Source organism: Misgurnus anguillicaudatus, chromosome 5, assembly GCF_027580225.2.
Source record: "Misgurnus anguillicaudatus chromosome 5, ASM2758022v2, whole genome shotgun sequence".
NCBI classification, from domain to species: domain Eukaryota; kingdom Metazoa; phylum Chordata; class Actinopteri; order Cypriniformes; family Cobitidae; genus Misgurnus; species Misgurnus anguillicaudatus.
In genome coordinates, this window is record NC_073341.2 from 39,686,251 (window position 1) to 39,712,078 (window position 25,828).

Sequence of the window (25,828 nt, forward strand, 5' to 3'; positions counted from 1 at the left end):
ACACCGGTGTGTAATCAGGTGCACGGCATGATGGGGAAAAGCGTCTCTTATGGTCAAAAAAGTAGGTTATGGAGAGATAGTAAAACCACACACTTGAGGAATTACACTTTGTGTCTCATGAGAATGTGATCTAACCCAAAAACACAAAGGTGAGTTTCTGTGAACCAATCAGATCTGACGAAATGCCAAGAACGCCCATATACCTAAACAAACAAAAACTTACTAGGTGACCTCAATAAAAGTAGCCAGGTTTTTTTTGGTCATCCCCCACAAATCAGTTTTTACAACTTGAACATTCCACTGATAAGGTTTGTTTGGGTTAACAGGACATTTAATTAAGGTCTAAACAATATCAATGGTGAGGAGAACCAGACTCTAGCTTGATACACAAACCATAAAACACGTCGAAGGTCATTTAAAAAAAGAAAAAACATTGTGGATGAAACACAAACACTTCAGGAAGGACACCTTGAAAACACAGCGATGATGTAAAACAAACAGGCAGTTGTTCTAACAGTTTTACGAGTCGCATGGCGTCTGTCTTTAGTCTCTCTGCTTAAACGAGATTGTGTTGACGTGAAAAGACCAGGTTTAAAGAAATACTCAATGTTAACATAACATGAGCTTTATCAATGACGACATTACCTGTGTTTCCATTACAGATTTGCACAAATCTTTAGCGTTGTTTTCTAAATGTCGACAAAAGACTATTGCGAAATTACGGCGCTTCCATTAACTGATGATATGCGATTTTTTTTTGCGATAAATCATTCCAAACATCAAGTTGACTGATGTTGGTAAGATTTACTAATATCACATCCATCGCACTAGGCATTATTTTTAACCAAAGGAGGGTTCACACCAGCCGCATTTGAGGAGTCAAAATCGCGACTAGTTTGCCGCTTGAACATTTTGAGTTTACTCGCTTCATTTGCGCATGAAAGCCGTGCGTGAAATTCTAGTCATCGAGACATTCACGTGGAAATTTGCATCATGGGAGGGGCTTCTTCGACTCCGCTCGCTTTCTGTAATCACGTCACTACTAGAGCAACCTCCTGATTGGCGCTCTAAACGAATCTGTGTGATGTCACTTTTTGTTGATGTTTGAACTGTTTTCAAACAAACGGAGCTTAGCTAACTCCTCCCCTCCCTCTCCTCTCCATGCTTTCATGAAAGCGCCCAACCCCCACCCCCAAATCCTTCTTGTCCTTTATTGGCTGGAACACTTTGTTTTGTTTCGTGGTGCTAGGTTTGGCCACTGTGTTGTTATTGCCGTTTGTGGAGCGTGGGCTGTCTACAGAGATCGTGTTTTTTTACAGTTTTATCAGCAAGCAGATAGTGAGGAGATGTTTGCTGTATGTAACAAAAAATGTTTTATGGTCTAAAATGCGTGAATTCGCTTAGAGCACGTTTAACATGGCGTGTTTTTCCGCCAAAGTTAACATTTTCCAAGTCGCACTAAACGCCTCATTCGCGCTGCAAGACCTCCAGACACGCGTCAATGCATCTTCACATTGACTTAACATTGAAATCACTTGCGCTTGACGCCTCTACCGCGGCTGGTCTGAACGCCGCATTATACTTTAGAGCGGCAACGTATAGGTATTTCTTGGAGGTAATGGTACATTATTTTAAATCAGATGTTGAAGTGTTATCCAAACATTATTGTCAAGGAAAGCCTCTTATACCTGGGAGCAGACACGTATTGAGGTGTTCCTAGTAGGTTTTAAGTCATACCGCGTCATCTTCAAATAATAATCATGTGACTTACTTGCATCATGTGACCTGAAAATGCGAATTTTCATTGCAGATTTGCGAAATAAACATTTCCGAATTACCTGGAAAGCCACGTCATGTGAGCGTAAAAACGTTTTTAATTCGCAATGTCAATTTGCGCAATTTGAAGGGTAATGGAAACGCAGCTAATGTCATTTTTTAATTTGTAAATAATAATTGGAAATATTAAAAAGCCATGATCACACAGGATGCATTTCTGCAATAAAAATCTCTGGAAACAGCACATTAACACAAATTAAAATTCACATTAACTCCCTCTTAAAAACATTTGCCAGTGTAAACGATCAATATACTTGCATTTAAATATACTTATCTAACCCCCTGATCCATTTTATTTATTTATTATTTTTAATCATCTTTGCAAACAAGTTTTGCACATTCATATACACAAATAATTTGAAGAACAGCACAGACAGAATACAAACAAGCCTTGTGTGCATCTCACATTGGATAATCCTTTAAAATCAGCAAGCTTTTCAAACGAGATGAATACCTATATATGAATACCTAACATCTATAGCATTGTGTGTGAGAGACAGAAATGGGGAGGGGTGTGATGGCGTCCTCCTTAGGGATCTGGTGCCTGAGAATTCACTGTAAGAGACTGCCAGTCAGTCAAGGCTGATTAAACACAAGGAAGCTGAGAGAGACAAAGAGAGAGAGACTATATGATGTTGTTTACAGCAGAGACTGTCAGAGATTGGAATATCAACCCCTGCACATTTCAAAGTAGCATCTGCCACCTCGCCTGAAAACAAACCATAACTAACAATCATAATTACTGTGCGAAGAAATGCCAAACAATCGTCCAACCATAGCAAGAAACGCTTTGCTTTTATCCGTGACATCTGCATAACAGCGCAAGGCAAAACAAAACAAAGAAGTCCACCACGGTCGAAGTAAAACTTTCCCATCATTGAATTTAGCAATTAGAATCCCAAGGTCACATCCGTCGCCACTCGAAAATACTTTATCGTCGTACAGACACGGCGAGGAGGAAAGCCATACCCGCCAGCGTGCGAGCAAACAAACAATTCAAACGCAGGCAAACACAAGAGGCCGCGACGGTTTGTTTTCACAGCCTTAAAGCCGTGGAAGAGTCGTGTTGACGTCCCTATGCGCTAGCGTGCGTTACGTCTGGTCAGCATAGATAAAACCTCACCAGTAGACAGTACTGGGTCATTGCCAGTGAAAGCATGCAGACAATAGGTCAAAATCTCAGCGCAACGAAACGGGAATGTTCACTCGAGTCTCTGCATTGATTAAGTTAAAGCATCGCACGACTCTGGTATGCCTACGCAAATCATTAAGACTATGAATGGGCGCGCAAAAGCATAGAAATTTCCAAATGCATGCAGCAATTTCCGTTCCGCCCGTGAGCCCAAATGCATGGTGGCATCTTATCAACGCACGTTGAACATGCACTTTGTATTTAGCTGGCGAGGTATACAAAATATCTATTGTTACGACCCGACTCTAGAGACACTCAGATATACAGTGCAAGCTGCCATTCAGAGGCATTCTATTGAAGACAGCCACAATTCATTTACAAATCCATCTAGGGAGACAATCGCGACGGCATCCGTCACTTCCTGGCACCGGGAATGCTAAACACCCCGGAAAAAGCAAGAGCACAGTTAGGAGAGTAATTAATTATCTTTCAGGGAAGGAAGTCATTGTCACTCAACATGAATTTCAATATAGCCACAAACAAGGCACAGGCACCAAATACAGCTGGCAAGATGAGCACGGTCGCATCTGGAGAGAATGAGCATGCTTGAGAGAGTAAGAGAGAGAGAGAGAGAGAGAGAGAGAGAGAGAGTTTATTCTGTTTATTCATTTCATTCCAGTTGTGGATGGATGCAATCTCACAAAGTCCCTGTGAAAGCTTTGAAAGTATATCATGTAACTCACAACCTTCACAACAGACTTATTCCTGATAACGTTTCATGCTTAAAGCTTGCCAGATCTGGGCAGATGAACAGTATTTATATCCCAATCCCATTAAATGGATTTTCTTTCCATTTAAGAGAGTTTGATTGTAAAATAAACTGTGAAATTGTAAAGTTCGTTGTAATTTTAGAAGAAAAGTTTAAATGCATCTTCTATTATAATTAATAATATTATCTTTGATGTTTAAGTTATATACATATACATACATGTATACACATACAGTATACTTTATAAATGTGTAAATACTTATTTCTTGGCACACTTTAGTCCTTTTAGTGCCAATTGGGCATCGTTTAAATGCCACGGCCTACCTGAGCATTGTTTCTGACCATGTCCATCCCTTTATGACCACCATGTACCCATCCTCTAATGGCTACTTCCAGCAGGATTATGCACCATGTCACAAAGCTCAAATCATTTCAAATTGGTTTCTTGAACATGACAATGAGTTCACTGTACTAAAATGTCCCCCACAGTCACCAGATCTCAACACAATAGAGCATCTTTGGGATGTGGTTGAACGGGAGCTTCGTGCCCTGGATGTGCATCCCACAAATCTCCATCAACTGCAAGATACACAATCAGTCGTGCCACCAGTGCTCTTTCAAATAAAACAGGTCCAGGGCGGTCCTTAAATCAGCAAATAAATACTGACTTATTGGTGGTGGTGCTGTTAAGGGTTCAGTGTAGTTCATAAACAGGCCGCATGAGAACGAGTTCATTAAGCAGGTTTTATGCGAGCGCTATTAACAAAAGTAAAGAAAAGTGATTTGGCCTTTGTGTGCCCTGTCACTCGGCTGCATTATGTTCGTTTGAGAACCTTTCCCTGCCTTCCACTTCCTGTAAGACAATGAGCTGAACAATGTTCCCGTAATCATAGAATTACAGCGCAATACAAGACATAATGCCTCAAAGCGTTAACAACTCTGCCTCATTTGACAAAGAATCATTTTCTAGTTCAATCTCTCATAAGATTATCAAAAGCAGTCAATTTACAGTAAGGTTTTCCCTGCAAGGACCCATTTCTTCATCGCTTGCTAATAATTTGTTTCTCAATCTGTAATTCTCTCAGAGCCGCGGGGAAAGACAGTGGTGCCGGGACATTAAATATTTGGTTGTGGTTTTGAATAAAAAGCTTTAAATAGATTTGAACATGACTCAGAGATGCTAAGATTTAAGACAAAATAAAACTTTGATTGCATGCTATATCGATAGCCGTTTTATATTTTGGATATTATCGGTTATCAATGAAATGACATAAAGCTTTTTACTTTGAAATCTGGTGTATTTTAAAGAAAGGGTCTTTAAAAGGACCATGATGGGGGAACACTCCCCTCCTAATACAACAGCTCATACTCATAAAAATGTATTTTTTTGCATACATATGATACAACAGTCCTCACTGTTCACTTAAAATGATACATAATTTCATGTCGTTTTATGTATTGGTTTCTCATTTTTACCATTGTTGCTTGGGTTTGGAGTTAGAACAACTTTTTGTTACATAAAATGACATCCTAACCCAAACTCCATTTCTAACCCCAACTCCAAGTGACCATAGTTTAAAAATAGACAAAAACATGGAGAAACCTATATATTAAATGACACCATAACGCAAATCCCAAATCTAACCCCAAGCACAATGGTTTAAACTTTTTAAAACCATAAAAATACATAAAATGACAAGAAAAGATGCACCATATTAAGTGAACGGGAAGGACTGGCATATCATATGCATGCAAAAATGGAATTTAATGCATGTATTGCATGACTTTTCACACTGCGTGCTATTTATACGAATTTCATGAGAATTGGTTGAATACACGGATAGCACCCATTGGCTGAAACACAAGCAGACTTGATGACATCACCCTAAAGGGGAAGTTACTTCAGAAGAAGCAACTTATAAATAAACACAACAAAGATAAACATGTTCTTTTGGATTAAAAAAACTAATGAATCATTTACAATAAGATGTATTAAGAACTTGAATGTCATCAATTTTGATGTCCTGTTGACCTCTTGAGAGCATGTGTCCAAAATCAAGCCAATAGACCCAAGGCTGCTTATCATCTCTTATGCAAAATCCATTAAAGGTCTGATCCAGCGTCACTTCAGCGGTCACCACATTCGCAGACAGATCCAGAGACCTCCGCATGAGTGCACACACTCCCATTTCAATCCCCCTCTCTTCTCGCTCTCCGATCTTGCTCTCTTCTGGAGAAATGACCTAGTTCCAGGTGCCTGGCTTTGACACGGGGTGCGAAAAAATCCACTTTCACCCCTTCAGATGTGAATCCTACAGTTTTCAGTCCTGATATCAAACAAGAAGCCAGAACAGTTTTCTCCAACCCAACAAAATGGAGGACAAACATTCTCCCCTGAGAAAAAACAGAATCCTCTCCCACCTTTTTTGCAAGCTCCTCTCTCTTTGATAAAATGCAGAATAATATCTACCATGGAAAACCCAAGACCTGCAAACCAGACTGAGGTTACTTGTTTTACCTAAAAACGCTGTTCGGTCTGGCGGATGCCGTGACTAATGCATTTGGAAGCTGAAAATTCAGCACAGAGTAAATGAAATGAAATATTTCCAGTAAACACATCTATGATACTCCTATCAGCACCTCCAAAAGAAAGAAGCGATTCGGTCAAAATCGATGTGAAATCCAACACTGTGGGTTGGTTTGTTTTGTGGCCAGGTTATTTAGTGAATTGTGTAGCTTACTAAAGCATATTTACATCGGTAGGTTTTTGTGTTTACCGTTCAAATAAAGGTTCAAACTTGGCCATCCAAGACGGAATTGGAAGGGTCACTGTCGAACGGAGGGCACGGCAGGATGACGCGTATTTCAACCATCTGTCTGTTCCAGTTATTCTACGGCATCAGATTTGATCCCTTGAGTTGGCCAAAGCTAATTACCTTGGACAAACCATAGCCATATCTAAATACTCACAGCGGATTGCTTTCCATTATTGGCATGCCAGACAGGCAGAAAAGCTTCTATCAACACTGAGGGACAGAGGGAATCGTAAACAACCGGATCTAGAGGCTGTCTAAGCGGATGCCCGAAAGACTAAACCGGTGGTGCTTCAGGGCCCGGGGCTTAAAGACTTTTCTACAAACTGTATGAGCCCAACAACATGCAAAACTTGAAAATGACATTTTGGGTATGTGCTAAATATACTATAGTAGAATTAGCCACATGACCAAAACAGCATTTAGTAAGACTAGTAGTTAAACGATTACTCCACTCTTATAATTTACTCACCCCCATTTCATCAAAGATGTTTATGTCTTACTTTGTTCAGCTTTTTGAGGAAACATTCCAGGATTTTTCTCCATATAGTGGACTTTATTGGACCTCAACACTTTACAGTTTTAATGCAGCTTCAAAAGCTCTAAATGATCCCAACCGAGGCATAAGGGTCTTATCTGGTAAAACGATTGTCATTTTCATAAAAAAAGAAAAAATATGCGGGTAATTATCACGAAAACTTGGTTTTAAAAATGTCAAGCATGAAAATGTAAAAATTGCTTAAATTTACTTTTTTTCCCACCAGACATTGAAAAACAAAGTCTGGAGTAAATGGGAACATTAATTTAAAAACTTTTACTTATCATTTAACACTTTTTGTAACATAATTTTAAAAATAGTCCTAAAAAATCTCATTACCGCAACAGTCAGAAAACATCAACACTGACATATTTTCAAAATGAAATGACAAACCTGAAAGAACATAATTTGGAGATTCTGCACATGCATTTAAAATCAAAGTATTATGCTTCTATTAATTAAATTAACATTTAATAAGCATCTGTTGCGGTAATGATAATCAAAATGTCGTGTAAGCATTCTGACAAGACAATTTTTTAAATTAACTGTAAAAAAATGATCTTACCTGGTACCCATCTTGAAGTAACTGGTCCATGTGCTTGGTCACTCAAAATCAAACTTTATTAAAATTCTGTATGTGTGCTTAAACTGTTCTCAAAAAGTGTTGCGGAGGATGAGAACATCAGGCATGGACACATCATTTTCCTAATTTTTCTTCATTATTATTATACATGAATATTCAGTAAATATTTTTTCTGTCATCTAAAGTAGTCTAGCAAAACATTCATTAATTTTTTTTCTTAATATTTTTGTGTTAATTTGATTAAATTACAACATAACGCATGTTCAAACACAGCCGGACACATTGCGGTAATGAAAATTTCAGCAGAAAATGAGATCAAATTTCCAATTATAAATTCTTATGTTGAAATCACACATTGTGCAAGGTAGAACACAGTATTGTGTTAATTCTGATGCTTTTTAATGTTACTATATTACACATTTTAAAGCTAAAATCATTAGTGCTGTGGTGTTTCAATGGTTTCGTGAGAATCACCCATGCACTTTTAAACCACCTTGCACTAGCCGTGTGATGCGCTAGTGTGACCTTGCATATTATGTAATCATGTCGAAAGGTCACGTATGACGTATGCAAAACTACCGTTTGTGTTTACAAGTTTGAAGAAAGAAGACCGTTTAGATGTTGTTGTATGTGGAATGATACTAATTAATGCGTTTGTATCAGTTTATTGTTTAAAATGGTCTGCAAGTGTGCGTTTTACATATGTAACGTGTGACCTTCCATGTGATTACGTAATATGTAAGGTCACGCTGGCTCCTCACATGGTTAGTGCAAGATGAGAAGTTGTGATTTAAAAGTACTTTTTATGCGAAAATGATGATCATTTTGCTAGATAAGACCCTTATGCCTCTGTTAAGATCGTTTAAAGCCTTTGAAGCTTTGGAGGTCGACTAAAGTCCACTATATGGAGAAAAATCCTGGAATGTTTTCCTAAAAAAAAACTTAATTTCTTCTCGACTGAACAAAGAAAGACACAAACATCTTGGGGGCTGTTTACACTTGGTATTAAGATGTGTTTTTATCGTTCGGATCATAAGTGGACGAGACAGACGCATCACGTTTACACCTGGTATTTAAATCCGTCTCTTTTGTCCACTTTTAACCACTTCTGTCCTGATTTCTTTGTGGGGATGGTCTGTGAGACTGTGGGCGAGTCTCTCTGTTGTCATTTAAACGCGAGCGTCAGTAATGACGAGTTTATATGGAAACAAACTAATATTATGTCGGAGTCGGCTGATTGTGTTTGATTGTGTAATGATATAAGATTGCGCAACCTTCACACGCTTGCAAAATGAAACTGTGGAGATCAGATGCTTTAGTTTTATCAATGAAAGGCTAAAAATAGCGCTGTTCACTGTGTGTTCGCGCCAGAAGTCAGAAAAGACGTAAAACATTGTGTTCAGTACCTCAGATTGAATAAATGGGCAGAGAGAAGGCGGTCTCCTGTGGCTGTTCGAACACATTCAACCACATGTGCGTTTACACAACAAAAGCTTAGCAAACCGACCTGACGTGACATGGGGGCGTGGCAGCATCAACGATCCCATTTTTATTTCGAAGTTCGAGGTTGTGACTTAATTTCGATCGATTCGATTAAAAATCGCAATCGTGACACTCTTACGACTAAACAAAGAAAGACACAAATATCTTGGATGACATAGAGTTGAGTAAACTATCAGGATTTTTTTTATGAAAGTGGAGTAATTCTTTAACATCAACTCACTTATTTAACCATCTTAACTATGCCTAGTAATAAGGTTTGTTGCATTGTTGCATGCTGTTCATGACCCTCACCAGTTCAGAATCATGGTGTTAAAACCTAAAGTCGGCCTGAACCATCACAAGTCCTCAAATACCCACTAAAGAAACCAATGAACAGATGAATGTCCTTTACTATGATGGGTCTATCTGTCAAACGTTAACAAATGGAAGTTTTTCATTCTTGGGACTTTCCTCAAAATAACAGATGTTGTGTGTTATTCTGTCACGTCAGACACCAGGAACCAGCAGATGGAAGCTCAACCTGAGTAAACGAAAACAAACTCCTGCTCGTGTACGATCACAGACCTCAACATGTCGTTCGTAACCGGCCTTAGGCTAGAAAACGTTATGGAGAAAGTTCAATCAAAAATTCAAGTTGTCATTTACTCAAAACATTGCAAATGTAAACAAATAACAACCAGCACATACTTCAATATTTTTCCTTTTGTGCTATGCAAAAATGCAAAATCATAACACCACAACAGCAAGTAAATGACCATTTTTAGTTGAACGGTCTCTGTGCAGAAAACTGCCGTGCTACCTAAAGATGTAATTTGCAGACATCCCCTAACCAAATCCAAAAAGCTGAACACATATCAAAGCACATTTTTACCATTTACCGTTTTATTCTTTCCTCACAATTGTGATTATTTTGGTCAGTCTGTCTGAACCATATTTTATCTGGCATTAAAAGCAGACGCCTCATTCTCTACTTCAGCAGGTATTTGCCAAATGTCTTCACAGAAACGGATGGGAAAAGAATGGAGCCGGTGACGGAGAGAATGAGAGCAGCGTGTGTGATCGTACCACGCAAGTCCACCACAGAGCTCTCCTTTGTGAAATGCATTATTAAATAACTGATCTCTAATCATGTGACAAGCAGAGTAATTGTAATGGGGGTTTTTGGAGACCCCCTCGATTTTATCTGTTTACCAGGACAGAGTCTGCATTCAGTTTACTGTTGAGAGCCACTATCTTAAATCAGACAGCTTGTTAGTAAAAGACTCCACAACAGCTACGCTCACTGTGACCTTATAATGTAAAGTCTACAACACTGTTTATAAACAACAAACCAAATTTTCTGCATATTTGTGGTCCTATTGTGAAAGATTCATCTGTCATTTTGTTTTACTCTGTACTCTCTATACATCTATTTCTATTGAAAGTAAAAGCAACTTTTACGATCTTAGTCAATAGCTGTGTTTCCATTGCAGATTTGCTCAAAACTTTAGCATTATTTTCTAAATGTCAAAAAAAGACAATTGCAAAATTATGGCATTTCCATCAACCGAGGATATGAATGATATTTATTTCATGATACTGAAACTTAATTTTGATAAGTGATTTCAAATATCACGTCGACTGATGTTGGTAAGTTTACTAATATCACATCCACAGCACTAGGCATTATTTTTAACCGAAGGAGATGTAAGAGTATTATATAAACATTAATGCCAAGGAAAGCCTTTTATACTTGGGAACGACAACGTATAGGTGTTTCTTGGTGGTAATAGTAAATAATTTTAAATCAAAAGAAATGTAGGAGTGTTATCCAAACATAATTGGCAAAAAAGGCTCTTATACTTGGGAGCAGACACGTGCTGAGGTGTTTTTGTTAGATTTTAGTATATACCGCGCAGTGTTTCCAACAGGATTTTGAGAGACTTGTTGCGTGTTGCGTTTGCGCTTGATCGAGTGTTTCACTTCTTCTCTTTGATCTGTCACATTATATTGCATTTTAACACAACTGAATGTTATTTTTAAGTATAATCAGTTCTGTTGTCAGACATAAAATGAGTAGACTATAAAATAGTTACTAAACATGACCAAGTAACACCTCGTGTTTAATCCAACTGCTGCTAAAATCCTGATTTATAAACGCGTCATCGTCTGACAAAATCACCATACATTTACATTGAAGCCTTACTGCTGTTGCTCTTCTCATCAATGTCTTGTTATAAGCCCTTTTTCATTTTAAATGTGAGTTTTATTTGCGTGCATCACAGTAAATCAATGTATGAGAAACACTGCCGCTTCATCTTCAAACAACAATTTTGTGACTGACTTACATCGGTTGACCTGAAAACGTGAATAAACTGTTTCCATTGCAGTTTTCTGAATTGCCTGAAAAACCACCTCATGCAAGTGTAAAGACTTTTTTGCAATATATGGGAGTTTTGTGAAATTGACGTGTTTCCATTGGCAGTATTTTCAATTCACAATGTAAATTTGCGCAATTTAAAGGGTAATGGAAATGCAGCTAGCAACAAATAGCTATAATAGTTATTACTAATAATGGGAGCGAATGCAATGCTCAATATGGCGGCTCTGGTGAGGGAAATCAAATGGTTTTTAATAGTTCAATTTAATCAATCCATTGACATTTCTTTAGGGAAGGGACTCTGTAAATGGTCACGTGAACCATTTGCCAACCTGTGGGCATGCAATTGAGAAACAAAATTATTGGTACAGTTCATAAAATAACTTGGAAACAGCTTGGAGGCATTGCAAACATGGCCGCCAAGTGGCGTGACGTCCCTAAAGGGACTTTGTCAATATAACCAATAGAATCAAGTCCCACCCCAAAATTATATCTCACTAAATACATATTTTTCAGGAGAAAAAATATTTCTCCTAATTTTTTTCTTCATCTCTTAACCTTTACTTTAGATTAAAAAGTACACAATATTACAAAAGAAATAAGCAGTTTTTCATGTTGACCTTCATTTTGGCCCAAAAGTCATCAGATTATAAATATATAAAAACAATGACTAACAAAATAACATCATTTATTAATAATGTCCAAGTCTCTCCTCATGCCACCGAACGTGCATTTAAATCCACAGTGATACGCTACTACTGTAGCTTTATTATGAGCCGTTTTAATGCGTCTGCATCCAGGAAAACAGGGTCGTTTCCTCCTGGGCAGCAGCGGTGTAATAAATGGCAGCGAGGTTGCGGGTAGCTCGAGGAGGAGAAACAAATGGCAAATCTTATGGCTCATTTTCTGCACACGGCTCCAAGGTTAGCTCCAGCACGGAGGTGAGGCCGGGCGGAAATTGAGACACGGCAGGATGGGAACTGAATGATAAAAAGCATCGAGCTGCAACCAGGCAGACTCTTCAGCTGATCGAAACGTGACAATCTTTAGGTGGGAAGAAAAGCGGACATCAGAAAATTCACGTTTCATTTACATTTAATGTCTACACAATGTTGCCTTGTCTGCACAATCCAGTTCCTGAATCATAAGGATATGGTGGGCACTTGCCCGTGGCCCTTAACGCCACGGGGCCAGACAGGTGCATAAGGGCCGGTCTCCTGAGCGCAGAGCTTCCATTTATGAGATGCATTCGTCTTGACCTTTAATGAAATTATCAAGCCTCCCATTAAATTATGACACAAAGAGGCAAGATAAGAGCGAGAGCAGGTGGCCCGGTCTGCCCTTAAACTTACAATACAACACGTATAAGCGCTCGTGTTTGTTAGCTTGAACCTGCGACAGCCAGGAGGACCACGGGCTAAAAGACTCACTGGACACAGCCATTGAAGTGCTTGTCACAGGTTCAAGTCTGGCCTGCAACATCTTGATCACTTTTGCCTTATTATTCCTTAGTAATATATATTTAACTGACAATAAACCAAGCAATTTTAAAAACACATCTTTAATATGCAAAACACAATAAGAAGAGTGCATGACTGAGGTTAAAACAATTTAAGCAAATAGAGTGGTGCCGGTTTTATTAAAGTATAAATGATTATTTACAGGGGACGTGACTCATGTTCCTTCACTGTTTCCATTACGCACATTGAATCAAGTCCTCTTAAATCACAGAAAGATCAAAAGCAAAAGTCTAAATTTGAAGGTTGGATGTGATCTGCACAGTATCATTATAACGCCAGACACAATTACAGTGTACGACTGACTCCGCAAAGCTAAAACGGACCAAATGGGACCTTGCATCACATTTATTGGTCGCGTAAAATGTCAAAATTAAACAGAAGTTTCTATTAAATGCAATGACATTTCAATGATATTTTAGCCGGGTGAAATCAATTGTTTAACTCTGAACCACAAAGTTTAAATAGAAGAAATCTGCACATCAAAGCCTAAAAAAAATATTTGGGGGTGTTTAAGCGTTTTTTTAAAACAAATATGTGTTTTAAACCTACAAATCGAGAGCCATGCCAACACGTAAACACTTCTTTCTATATTACAAGCTATTTATTTTATGGTAGGATACTATTTTCCGCAGTGCCTTTTGAACTTTTTTCAACCAGTGCATTTTTGCAAGAGAATAAATAATTACATTAAACATTTTTACCACATTCGAACACATACATAACACATGCACAAACGCACATACTAAAGCAAAGTATTAAACACAGAGAAAAGTAATGCACAAACATTATTATTACTCCAGACCAGATCAAGTAAAACCCTTTACACACCACATAAGCACATGCAGATGATCACAAAGCATAATACAATCAGACTGCAGCATGACAGCTCGAACGTCTAATCAATGATTGGCCGGTTCACTTGTCAGTCATTTCTTTTAGTCTCAGTGGGCGGTTCTTGTCAGGAGTCAATGACATCATACTGTCTGATGCTCAGGGAGCACAACTGTGACTCTAAAGGATTTTATTTTACTGCGCATGAAATTTCAGTGATGAAAACATGATAAGAAAAAACATTGGGGGCTTTAGTGAAAATATTCAGGGCTTGGTGCAGAAATATTAATAATAGTAACTGATGTGTGATCACGGGCATCTGGATACTGCTTGCTTTACATATGGCTTACCCATATAGCTTGGGTGTTAAGCATAACAATTTATTTCACATTTGACCTTCAGAAACTCCCACAGCTACTTACTTAGATAATTTTAACTCCTAATTATTTTTTTAAAGAAAGAGTTATCATAAGACGATTTGTGCTCATGGTAGCCTAAAAAAACTGTACCAAAAATTTAGTTATTATTAAATTCAAGTACTTGGCCCACAATACAATCAGAAGTCATCACGGTGTCATCGCACTACTGTGAACAAACACACATATAAAATCAGTCATCTAATTAAAGTAGTAGAGCAAAAAAAAACCTTTAAGACTTTTACACCTTGAGCTGATCACCAGGTTATTAACCTGTCGTCACGCAACACGGACAGATGACACTCATGCGGTGCAGCCCGGCCCAAGACAAGACGTTTCCCTCCCCGACTTGTGGATTTACGGCAAACAGATTTAGCCGTGATCAAAGTGGCTCTGGGCCGAGCCTGCTCATAAATCAGCCTCCCGGCCATTTGCACGCCCGCGCCTCGCTCTTCCGCTCACCGTGAACTGATTTACGCCACTAAATTAGCTCCAATTTCCAGCCCAATCGCTGGATCTGATTTGAATAGAGCAAAAATCAGGCACAAAATGGCCGATCAAGTGGTCAGCTTTGACCTTGTTTGAGCGAATCCATTAGACACATTCAGGTTCTGCTCCGTTCTGGAATTTCCGTGGGCTGGAGACAAAGACGCAAGATTGCGCTAATAAAAAGAACTAAAGAAAGAAAAACGCAGGCGATGAAAAGAAAAATTAAAATACTCGCAGCTCGTGTGCAATTATGAGGATTATGGTGACTCGCGTGAACGTGTTCATAAGAAAACCTCCATGCAAAACGGTTGCCAGTGAAGCTCGGGGATTTGACGCTTTTTAAAAGGCATTAATCAATTTCAACACCGAGACAGGGAAACTAATCTGCTGGATTCAATCGTGTATCATGTGTCTACGGCCGTGTCTAGAATGAGAATTTCTACCCTAGCATATTTATCTTTATAAAACGTAAACATGATCACCCAGGATCACGGCTCATGTCATGAGTAACATGATCCCATCTTTTGCTATGTGCAGAAACACACAGTACTCTTATCATTTCTGCACTATATAGTATCTATATATTTTTTTTTTTCAAAATGCAAAACACTTCAAATCAAATTTTGAATAAACCAAAAAATCACAAATGCACAATTTACAACACATCTACAGAAAATGTACTATTAGGGCTGCGAGATATAAAGAAATCGGCAAAGTATTGGGAACGTATACCACAATATGTAGACCGCAACAGTTTGCAATAAATTATTCATTTTAAAACTTCAACAAGTCAACATTTTAGGTCAACGCACATAGACGGGTAAACCAGAGAGAGTCGTGCATTATTTTCCCAGAAAAAAAAGTATGACGTATGTTGGTTATATGAATTTAAAGGTGGTGGGTACATTTTAGCGTAATCTATAAACGGTTTCATCGGACGCACGTGCAGTGATGTGATAAGCAGTTTGGTCCAAACTTTACTTCCGGTTTCAATTTTTTTTATGGTCTGACTAGTTGCTCAACTAAACTCTTAAACGAACACCTTGTCGGAAATAAAAAATATTTTGGTTTTCTAGGTAATCTATGTGTTGATTTCGTCGACGCACCATTTTTTATGACGCTAACGCGACGATGACTAGCTAAAAATGTTTCTAAGGTGACGAAAACATGACGAGACGCTTTCGCGTTTTCGTTGACGAGACGAGACAGAACGAAAATGATTATAAGTCTAAAGCTTACAATGCATGTCATTACTGCCTATTTTGCCTGAAATCTGTCTGTTTTTAGCTAAAAAGTATCAGCAATGCTGCCGCTTCCTATCCTTGTTTTGGGTCAACTCTCGCTGCGTCCCAAACCGCCTACTTCCATACTATATAGTAGGCAAAGAGTACGAGAAGTAGTGCTTTTTGCCTACTATATAGTATGGAAGTATGCGGTTTGGGACGCAGCGACAGTCTCACTCACGCCCACCACGCGCACCAGATTTCAAACAACAACAACAACAACACACCTGTGGCTGTGGTGAGTTCGAAGGACCGTGGCGGTGGCACCAATAAACGGAAACGACGAGATGATTTATGGACATTCTTTCATTATAATCAACCAAAAAGAAAAACGGAATGCATATTGGGAGACAACGGTAAATGTGGCCACAAACTAGGTGGGAAGAATACCACCAATCTCAAGCGGCACCTGAAGGCTCATCACGCTAATATTTTTATAAAAGTAACTAACAAGTCACGCTGTTACCATATCATATACATTCAATTTTACTCAACATTCGGCTTGTGACACGTTTCATGGTAAGCTTAAGGTTTTACATGTATCTACTTGTCAAACCTATGCCCATTTCCAATACTTTTGTGGTGTATTTAAATAACAAGGCAAGGCACTTTTTAACCTAAATTAATTAGTTAAAGAATACTTTTTTCACTAAAATTGACTTAAACCTTTTTGCGTTTTCGTCGACTAAAACTTGACTAAAACTTGACTAAAACGATCAAGTTTATAAGTGACTAAAATGTGACTAAAACTAAAAAGCATTTTCGTCCTAAAGACTAAGACTAAAACTAAAAGGGCTGCCAAAAACAACACTGGTTTAAAGTACTTTGTTGTTATTGATTCTTAGCAGAGTTTACCGGAAATTACGCTTGTTTATGTTGTTACTGCTGAAACAGTCTATAGATGAGATTGCAACCAACTGCTCGCCCCTCAATTTCAAAATGCATCCTTCGAAAAGTTACACAATGCACCATTATGTTTTTTTAATATTTGATTATAATTTTAACTGGTTTTGCAAACTTAAAGCATTCGGTATCGGGCACCCCTTTGAAACATAAAAATGCAAAATAAGAGTTGGATAATAACCAAAAGCCACTAGATTCAACAATATAATGTTACACGTCAGGCCCCATTTAAAACAATTGTGCTCTTAGGGCTCAGTAAAAGAATTAAGATTACAAATTGGGGAGCTCCTAAACACGGCCGATCCTTTACAGAGAATAGAGGTCACGGAGACATGGAGGTCAGTGCATATAGGGGCCGTTCTGGTGATATACTACAGCTACCTTGAGATCCTTTTAGCTGCTAAATAGACTATACAATAAACCAACATAAGAGCACCTGATTAAGGATTCAATGGCAGCCACGTACATCCATTTGTGTGCACCAACAATGATATACAGACACGGAAAGATCATGCGCACACGCACATCCTCGCTGCCTGCATGGTATGGCATTCCATAAAAAACCTGACAACCTTGGGTTTATTTCCCAGTGGTCAGATTATCTCCTGCCCGTTTCTCCTACGGCTCAGACTGCAGAATCCACAAGCACCCCCGCGGTTCTGTGACCGGCATGAGAACAGCACAGGTTCAGGGGGAAATAACTCACCGCATTTATTTTCATTTGGCTTTGCGCTTGCTGCTAAATATCTCGATGGCCCGAAAATAAGGCCAGGCTATCAGTTAAACGGTACAACGGGAGGGACAGAATTCCTTAAAGACCCGACGTAGATTATTGCGATCGACAAAATACCATCAGTTTGTTTCATATGGGTAGGATGTATGATAAAAAAAAAGATTTTTACATTTTATGAGGGAAATGTGAGCAGTTGCCTGTGCAGGGGCGTTTTGAGCTGTTGCCAGCCCATTGCTATGCAGTTGCTAGGATGTTCTGGGTGGTTGCCAGGTGTTACCCTCCTTCGATAAAAGTTTATTTGATTAATTCACCCGTTTTATTATCCACCGGATGAAAATTCGATTACTTGGAAAATAACAGCTCTCACCACACCTCTTCTTAACAAGCCCCCCATGTTTTGGTTTATTAACCCTTTAATGCACATCTCAGAATGTTATAAGTGCATTTTTTTAACGTTACATATATTGACCAATAAAATGTCAAACATAATTATTATCATATCATTTTGTAGTTGTTATTGAAGTATTAGTAAATATTCCAGGTCACTAAAGACCTAAACATGCAATAATGATTGGTGAAACATATCAGTCATTTAAGGGTTAATCTTGTATGTAGCACAAACTAGAAGAGTTATGTTTAGAAGTTTAATATTATTATTATTAGTTAACTACAATGCTAATATTTTACAATAAGGTTGATATATATGAAATTAACGGTACCAAAGAATGCATTGCAATAATTTGGTAAATTGTTTTCTGACATATACATAGAAGGTTTGTGGCTTTATTAAGTGCAAAATTATCCAGAAATTATTTTACATGTCCATTTACAACCCTAGAATTTGCTTTTCAATTGAAATGATCTATTATTACCTTTTTTGGAAGGGTCATGAATAATAATGTTGATCTCTGCTCTGATTGGCTGTTTCTCAGAGCAGCTCCTTTAGTAGCTCTGTGTGTGTGTAAACAGATCTTATGTTTGAGTCTGTATCAGATAAAGAGACAGATTTTGAGGAATAATCAATAGTTTGGAGATTGTTAATGGATGTTTCTGAGTGGTAAGTTTGTGTTGTTCTCAGTATGGACCTGCAAAACGTAACTGTAACGTCAATAGTAGAACTTCAGCTCAAACGTTAGCATTAGCATTAACTAGCATATAGGGCTAACTCAGCAGTCACAACTTTGTTTTTAGCATTGTAACAACATTGTACTTAATTTAACGTAACGTCACAGTTGGTGTGACACATGTTGAGATTGGTCTGTTTTCCAGCGGTCTTTTGCATGCACATAAGGAGGAGGAAACAATCGTGTTTGAGGCTCACGATATGTCATGTAAAGAGCTCGTATTATTCATCTATTTCTACAGTTTTACATTCTACGGCACCTTTAAATCAACGTTTCAGAAAAAAGACTTTTCAGTATTTTGACTCCTGAAGTCAAAACTACATCCCGACGACTCGACTGGCAGCCAACTGGGGACAGGAAGCACTAAAGACTCATGGGTGATTTCCGTACAGCTTGAGAAAAGCGGCTTTCTGTCTCTCTTCTCCTGCCAAAACAAACAAGCCATTGCGAAGGGAGATACGGGGTAATTACCCAGACTCCTCCTGTATTCTCTCGCCCACATTATAGCAGGTACGCAACACTCGGAAAGCACTGCACACAATCACAACAAACAGGCCCTTCGTACGCCATTAAGAGAGAAATAAATGCAGTTTCCTGTCGCTGAGCCAGTTAAGAAAGTTAACATTTTAATTAACTAGTCAGGTTTCAGTGGAATGAACCTAAAGACATAAGGTACCTTTAAACAACAAATCTACTATGGCAATCACTTTCTTCACAAACAAAATAGTTTAACTATCATACACTGTAAAAAAACATGCAGCACGGAGTTAAAACAACTTGGTTTTGCAAGTCAATTCCACCTACTATTTTAAGTTTTGGCTTAAAATGAAGTTAAACAATTTTAACTTGAATTTATAGGTTAAAGTAACATAAAAATATGTGTTGATTTAACAAAAATGCTGCACATTTTTCACAGTGTAGTAATGGTAAACTAATACAGGGTCCATTTCAAACGGCTGTAAAAAGAAGGCTTCTGTAATTTGTCGATGAAAGTCAATCTATCAATATTTTACTTTGTTAACTTGGTATATTTAGGTATTAAAGGATTAGTCCATTTTCTTAAAAAAATCCAGATAATTTACTCACCACCATGTCATCCAAAACGTTGATGTCTTTCTTTGTTCAGTCAAGAAGAAATTATGTTTTTTGAGGAAAACATTCCAGGATTTTTCTCATTTTAATGGACTTTAATGGACCCCAACACTTAACAGTTTTAATGCAGTTTAAAATTATAGTTTCAAAGGACTCTAAACGATCTCAAACGAGGCATAAGAGTCTTATCTAGCGAAAAGATTGTCATTTTTGGCAAGAAAAATAAAAAATATTCACTTTTAAACCACAACTTCTCATCTTCCTCCGTTCCTGTGGCACGCCAGCGCAATCTCACGCAATACGTCATCACGTCAAGAGGTCACGGATGACATATCGAAACTACGCCCCAGTGTTTACAAGTGTGGAGAAAGAGGACCGTTCCCACGTTGTTGTATGTCGAATGATGAAAATTAATGTCTTTGCGTCAGTTTATTGTTTTAAATGGTCCGCAAATGTGCGTTTTATACATGTAACACGTGACCTTTCAACGTCATTACGCAATTACGTGAGGTCGCGCTGGCCCGTCACAGGACCGGAGATAGACGAGAAGTTGTGGTTTAAAAGTGCATATTTTTTATTTTTCTTGGCCAAAAATGACACTTGTTTTGCTAGATAAGACCCTTATGCCTCGTTTGAGATCATTTAGAGTCATTTGAAACTGCAATTTTAAACTGCATTAAAACTGTTAAGTGTTGGGGTCCATTTAAGTCCATTAAAATGAGAAAAATCCTGAAATGTTTTCCTCAAAAAACATAATTTCTTCTCGACTGAACAAAGAAAGACATCAACATTTTGCATGACATATTGGTGAGTAAATTATCTGGATTGTTTTTTTTTTTTAAGAAAATTGACTAATCCTTTAACTACGACTCTTATGACATCATAATACATAAAATGTTAGCTGTAAAATTATCATTAGCAAAACAAATGCACTCTAAAAAATGCTGGGTTATTTTCAACCCAACATTGAGTCAAAAAGAGATGACCCATTGTGTTGTAATTTAACCTATACTGGGTTGTTTAAAACCATTGTTGGATCAAACATTTTCTGGGTTAAATTAACCCAGCAGCTGGGGTTGTCCCTTTTTGACCCAACTTTGGGTTAAAAATAACCCAGCATTTCTGCATTTAATTTTTAAAATGTTTTGATATAACCCAGAAAACATGCGTGGCACAAAAACTGAGGGAAAAAACATGATTAAATTCCCATGTAAAGTAAGTTTAAGCACTCACTGTTGGACATTTTTTGTGTGCAAATTAAATAAACAAAAAAGTGTATCTTCTAAAAGTCAACAAGGCCAAAAGTGGCGGTAGTCATTTAAACACTTGTAAGTGCCAGCATCTCTCAAACACCATCCAGATTCACACATAAACTGTTTACTATTTCATCCTGACAGAATGTTTGTGACAAATACAAACATTAAGCTTTCCTCTCGCTGTTTGTTTATTGTGACTTGTGGTCAATATGAACACCATGTGGATACAAAGCTTCATCACAACATATAATCTCAATCAACAAACAGAGCCGGTTATTACCATCAAACTCTGTATTTTGTTTATTAACAAGTCGCACGACTACCAGCCAACTACTCAAAATCCAATATCTAAACGTATGCGCATTTCCATCCCGAATGTACTGGGAGGTATATCCAAACATGTTTACACACGAACCCCCTAACCAGAAACATAACAGGACAGCTCCCAAAGGACTGACCCCCGGACCCCAATTCCGAGAGCAGAATGGATGCGGTCGCATTTATATTCTCGAGTTGTGTGCTCGGACAAAGCCGGGCGAGCACACAAAACCGTAGCATATACTTCCACCGTGTTTTAATTATGATGTCTGCTGTGAACGAGCCAAGTCGTCTTCTCAGAACGATTTGTGCCGCGTCCAGTCTCACATCTAATTTAATTTCTTTAATGTGAGATTCTCTCAATGAACTGTATCGTGAATTCATCGCTAATGTGCGTTCACTGCGATGACCTCATATAGGGCACGCATTAAGAGAGCTGCTTGCTGACTAATGTTTAAACTGTAAAGGCGTCTGGGTCTCTCTCTCTCTTTTCATACACAGCTTGAACTATTTACGAAGAAAGAAAGCTAGCTCACGACTCCACCCTTTAACTTTGGTTCCCTTGAGGTTTAATGTGCATATATGGGCTTAAATGTTAGTTATAAACGAGAAAACTAACCAAAGCTGTTTTTGAGGTATTAAGATTGTAACTTCTGTGGAGAATGATCTTAAACTCACCAGTGGATACATTAATCTCTAAACATCCACAGCTGTTGCCCGAACCAAATGAGTCACAAGGTGGTGAGCTTTTATTGTTACTTCGTTGGTGGTTTACAAGCATGCGTGTTAAAAAAGGGAAAAGGTTTATTCATTACAGTATATAAAGTATTTAAAGAGACAGTACACCCAGATATTTTTATTCTGTTGTTATTTAGAATTTTGTCTTTCAATAGGATCACAGGCTCAGTCACCATTCCCTTTACTGTGTAGATAAAAGATGAAAGCGAATGGTGAATGAGGCTGTCAAGCCTCCACATTGTCATTTGTGTTCTAGAAAAATAAATTCATGCGAGTTTGGAACAAGATGACGGTGAAAAAAAATTTAGATTTCAGGTGAACTGTCCCTTTGAAGTCAAAATAAAAAATACTTTAATCCAGGACACATTTTAAATTCTGTGCAATTCACACCAATATAAAATGTGTCTTTGCAATCGTAGTGTGTGGTAATAACTTGTCCCGATTGTGAAACAACTTTACATGAAATTTGACATCATCAATTCCTCTTATGGTGCATTCACACCAGACGGGAATGAAGCGGTAAGCGCGAGTGATTTACATGTTAAGTCAATGCAAAGACGCGATTTACATCCTGCTGTGCTTTTCGTACGAATGAGGCTCAGCAAATCCTGCTTTTCATGCAAATGCTGCAAATATACAGCAAAGTTTTTCAACTTTGCGAATGCAACGTTTTGAGCAAATGGTGCGTTTCGCGCAAATAAACGCGGAATTTGCAACCCTCAAGCTGTTTCAAACCAGTTTTGCGCAAATGGCGTGTTTTGCGCAAATGTCATGATTAAAAAACGGCCAAACGCTCAATTTGTGGCGTGTCGTTCATTTGACAAATCGCGTCATTCAAGCGTCATTGGCGTATATTTGCACCACGTTAACCAATCAGGAGCTTGCTCTAGTTGTAGTGTGATAAAGACGTAGTGCACTGAGGTAGAAATACAAAACAACAATGGAGGACTAAATGTGGACACCAGGAGCTATATGACACATCTTCGTACTTTTATAGAAACGGGAAAAAATGATCTTGCTTGATCATACAATCTGGTAAGTTGTAAAAAACGCTCTCTACTCAATTTGAGCTATATATATATATATATATATATATATATATATATATATATATATATATATATATATATATATATATATATATATATATATATATATATATATATATATATATATATATATATATATATATATATATATATATATATATATATATATATATATTCACATGCGAATGACGCGCATTTCACTCGCGAATGACGCGCATTTCACTCGCGAATGACGTGCATTTCACTCGCGAATGACGTGCATTTCACTCGTGAATGACGCCCATTTCACTCGCGAATGAAGCGCATTTCACGCACAAATTATGTCCATTTCACGCACAAATGACGTTCAAGTGTCCAACTACGAGCGAATAAGCGCAGGTTTTTCCTTTTATTCGCTTCTGGTTATACCTTGTCATATACAGACCACTTCTCCTATCTTATAATTTCCCTATTAATTAATTAAGGTAATGCCTCACTTATACTTGTGAATACAGCACAATATGAAGAAAAACGTTTGTGACTGCTTAACACTGACCAATGTATCATCATTGCAAACACACAACATCAACTGAAATAAAAAATGTATGATGTATATTATCCTGTACATTAATTGCAAGGCATCGAGTCAATAGCATCATTGAGGGATTACTATAATTCACAGCGGATTTGTTACAGTTCTGCAGCCATCGCTGTACTACAAACAAAAAAACTCAGTCGTACAAGCTTATTCATATCACTTCCAGTCAACCAAAACACCAAAAACAACCAAAAGCTCCCTGGACGCTGATGTAACATCTGTGAAAGACGGAGGATAAGACTCAGTTCTTACCTTCTTAAGGTGACCGCTGCGCGTGCCCACGAACACCACCGAATGATCGCCGTAAGTGTACGCAGCCACAGACGCCATGCCGTCGGTCCGGTCATCAAACAGCGGTGTGCCTTCGATGACCCTCAGACCTCCGAGAGGTTGATTCAGAACCAAGCCACAGAAATCATCGCCAATCTGCTTGGGCTACACAAGAATAAATTCATAATAATTCATTAATATTTGAGAAAAAAACTTTTTGTATTATATATATATATATATATATATATAAGGTTTTTAAATTTTGTCAGATCTAGTGTTACCGACATTTATAAACAATTTAAAGAGATATTCGCCCATAAACGAAAATGTGGTCATTTATTCACCCGCAAGTGGTTTCAAATCTGTATACATTTCTTTGTTTCGCTAAAAAAAGGAATAGGAAAATGTTTTAAGCTAACCAGATCTGGGTCACCATTCACTGCTATAGTATTATTTATCCTACTATAGAAGTCAATGGTAAATAACAAAATATTAATTTTTCATTTTTGTGAAACGCTACCAAACTCTTTTGCCAATATAAGCACACAAAAACATAAAAATAATTCCGACAAAATTCAAGAATTAATGCATCATATGTGAATTGCCTGTTGCACCGGTTCTTGACTAATGTTTTTCACCTACATTATTCATGTTAAAAGCTAAATAAATGCATCACCAAAATAAAATATATCCACAGAAGCAAATAAATATCCCGAAGACAGCTTTCTCTGGCTATCTTCAAATCACGATATCTCTGACTGGATATGGCAGCTCATAGATCGGCCGGAGAAAAGCCACCCAAACAGAGGCCGTGAAAGTGAGCTCGGGGGGATTAGACGCACACCGGCCGGTGAGACATGACATCATCCTGCAATCTGCTTTAGCGCCGGTGTTTTATCACTTTAGATGCTCTCTCCTGAACGAGGCACAATTTACCCTCTGAACGTCTCAGAAAAGCATTGTTTCAGTGGACTTTAATGGGTGTCCGCTGACACAAAGGGAGAAAGAATTAATAAAATCGCTATGTCTCATTCTCCTCGAAAAAATGTTGGAGGATTTATTCAAAAATCAATTGCGTTAGCTAACATCTGCAGCATATCAATCTGACTAATACTGATGTCATCAAGAGCCCACCTAACTCCCGGTTCAACCTAGAGGTGAACTATTGACTCATTACCGGGCGTCTCAGAAGTCCACGGTTACACACCGAGCTGTTTAATCTCGGCTTCGACCGCAGACAAAAAATCCTTTCACCCCTGTAAAGTGCAAGGATGGGTCAGCCCTCCTCCTGAATGTGTATGACATCAGCGAGATGTTTGCCTGAGAACAGGATCTGAAACAGTTTCTACACTGCCAGTTGAGAAATCTATTGGTAAAAATATTTTCTGTAAAACTCAGACACAAAAGACATGATTTTTCTCCTTGTATTTTTTGTTTTGGTGGGGTGAGCAAATCCCAAAGATCACACATATTGATAAAAAGATGCATGCACGTTTCTATGCTTGATTTCACCCATGTCAGTTTTATTTAATTTAATTTTCTTGCGAATCAAAGCAAAGCCAATTTGTATAGCGCTAATGCAAAACACAAAGGCACCACAACCACAGTTTTCGGCACCCTCCACCTCCAAATTCTTAAAAGCAATGGGCATCTTGAGAGCATGGTCCTGAATGATGATTGAGATGGGGGTGAACTG

The 25,828-nt window shown here is 38.1% G+C and overlaps 1 protein-coding gene across 2 annotated transcripts in view; it reads right to left on the minus strand.

The window, feature by feature from the left end:
* The window catches only part of plxna3 (plexin A3), a 197,094-nt gene that overhangs the window by 151,691 nt on the left and 19,575 nt on the right, over positions 1–25,828 (minus strand). For both annotated transcript variants that reach the window (XM_073868164.1, XM_073868165.1), the window contains exon 3: positions 24,115–24,297. In XM_073868164.1, the coding sequence (XP_073724265.1) occupies positions 24,115–24,297 (183 nt within the window). The remainder of the gene's footprint in view (positions 1–24,114; positions 24,298–25,828) is intronic.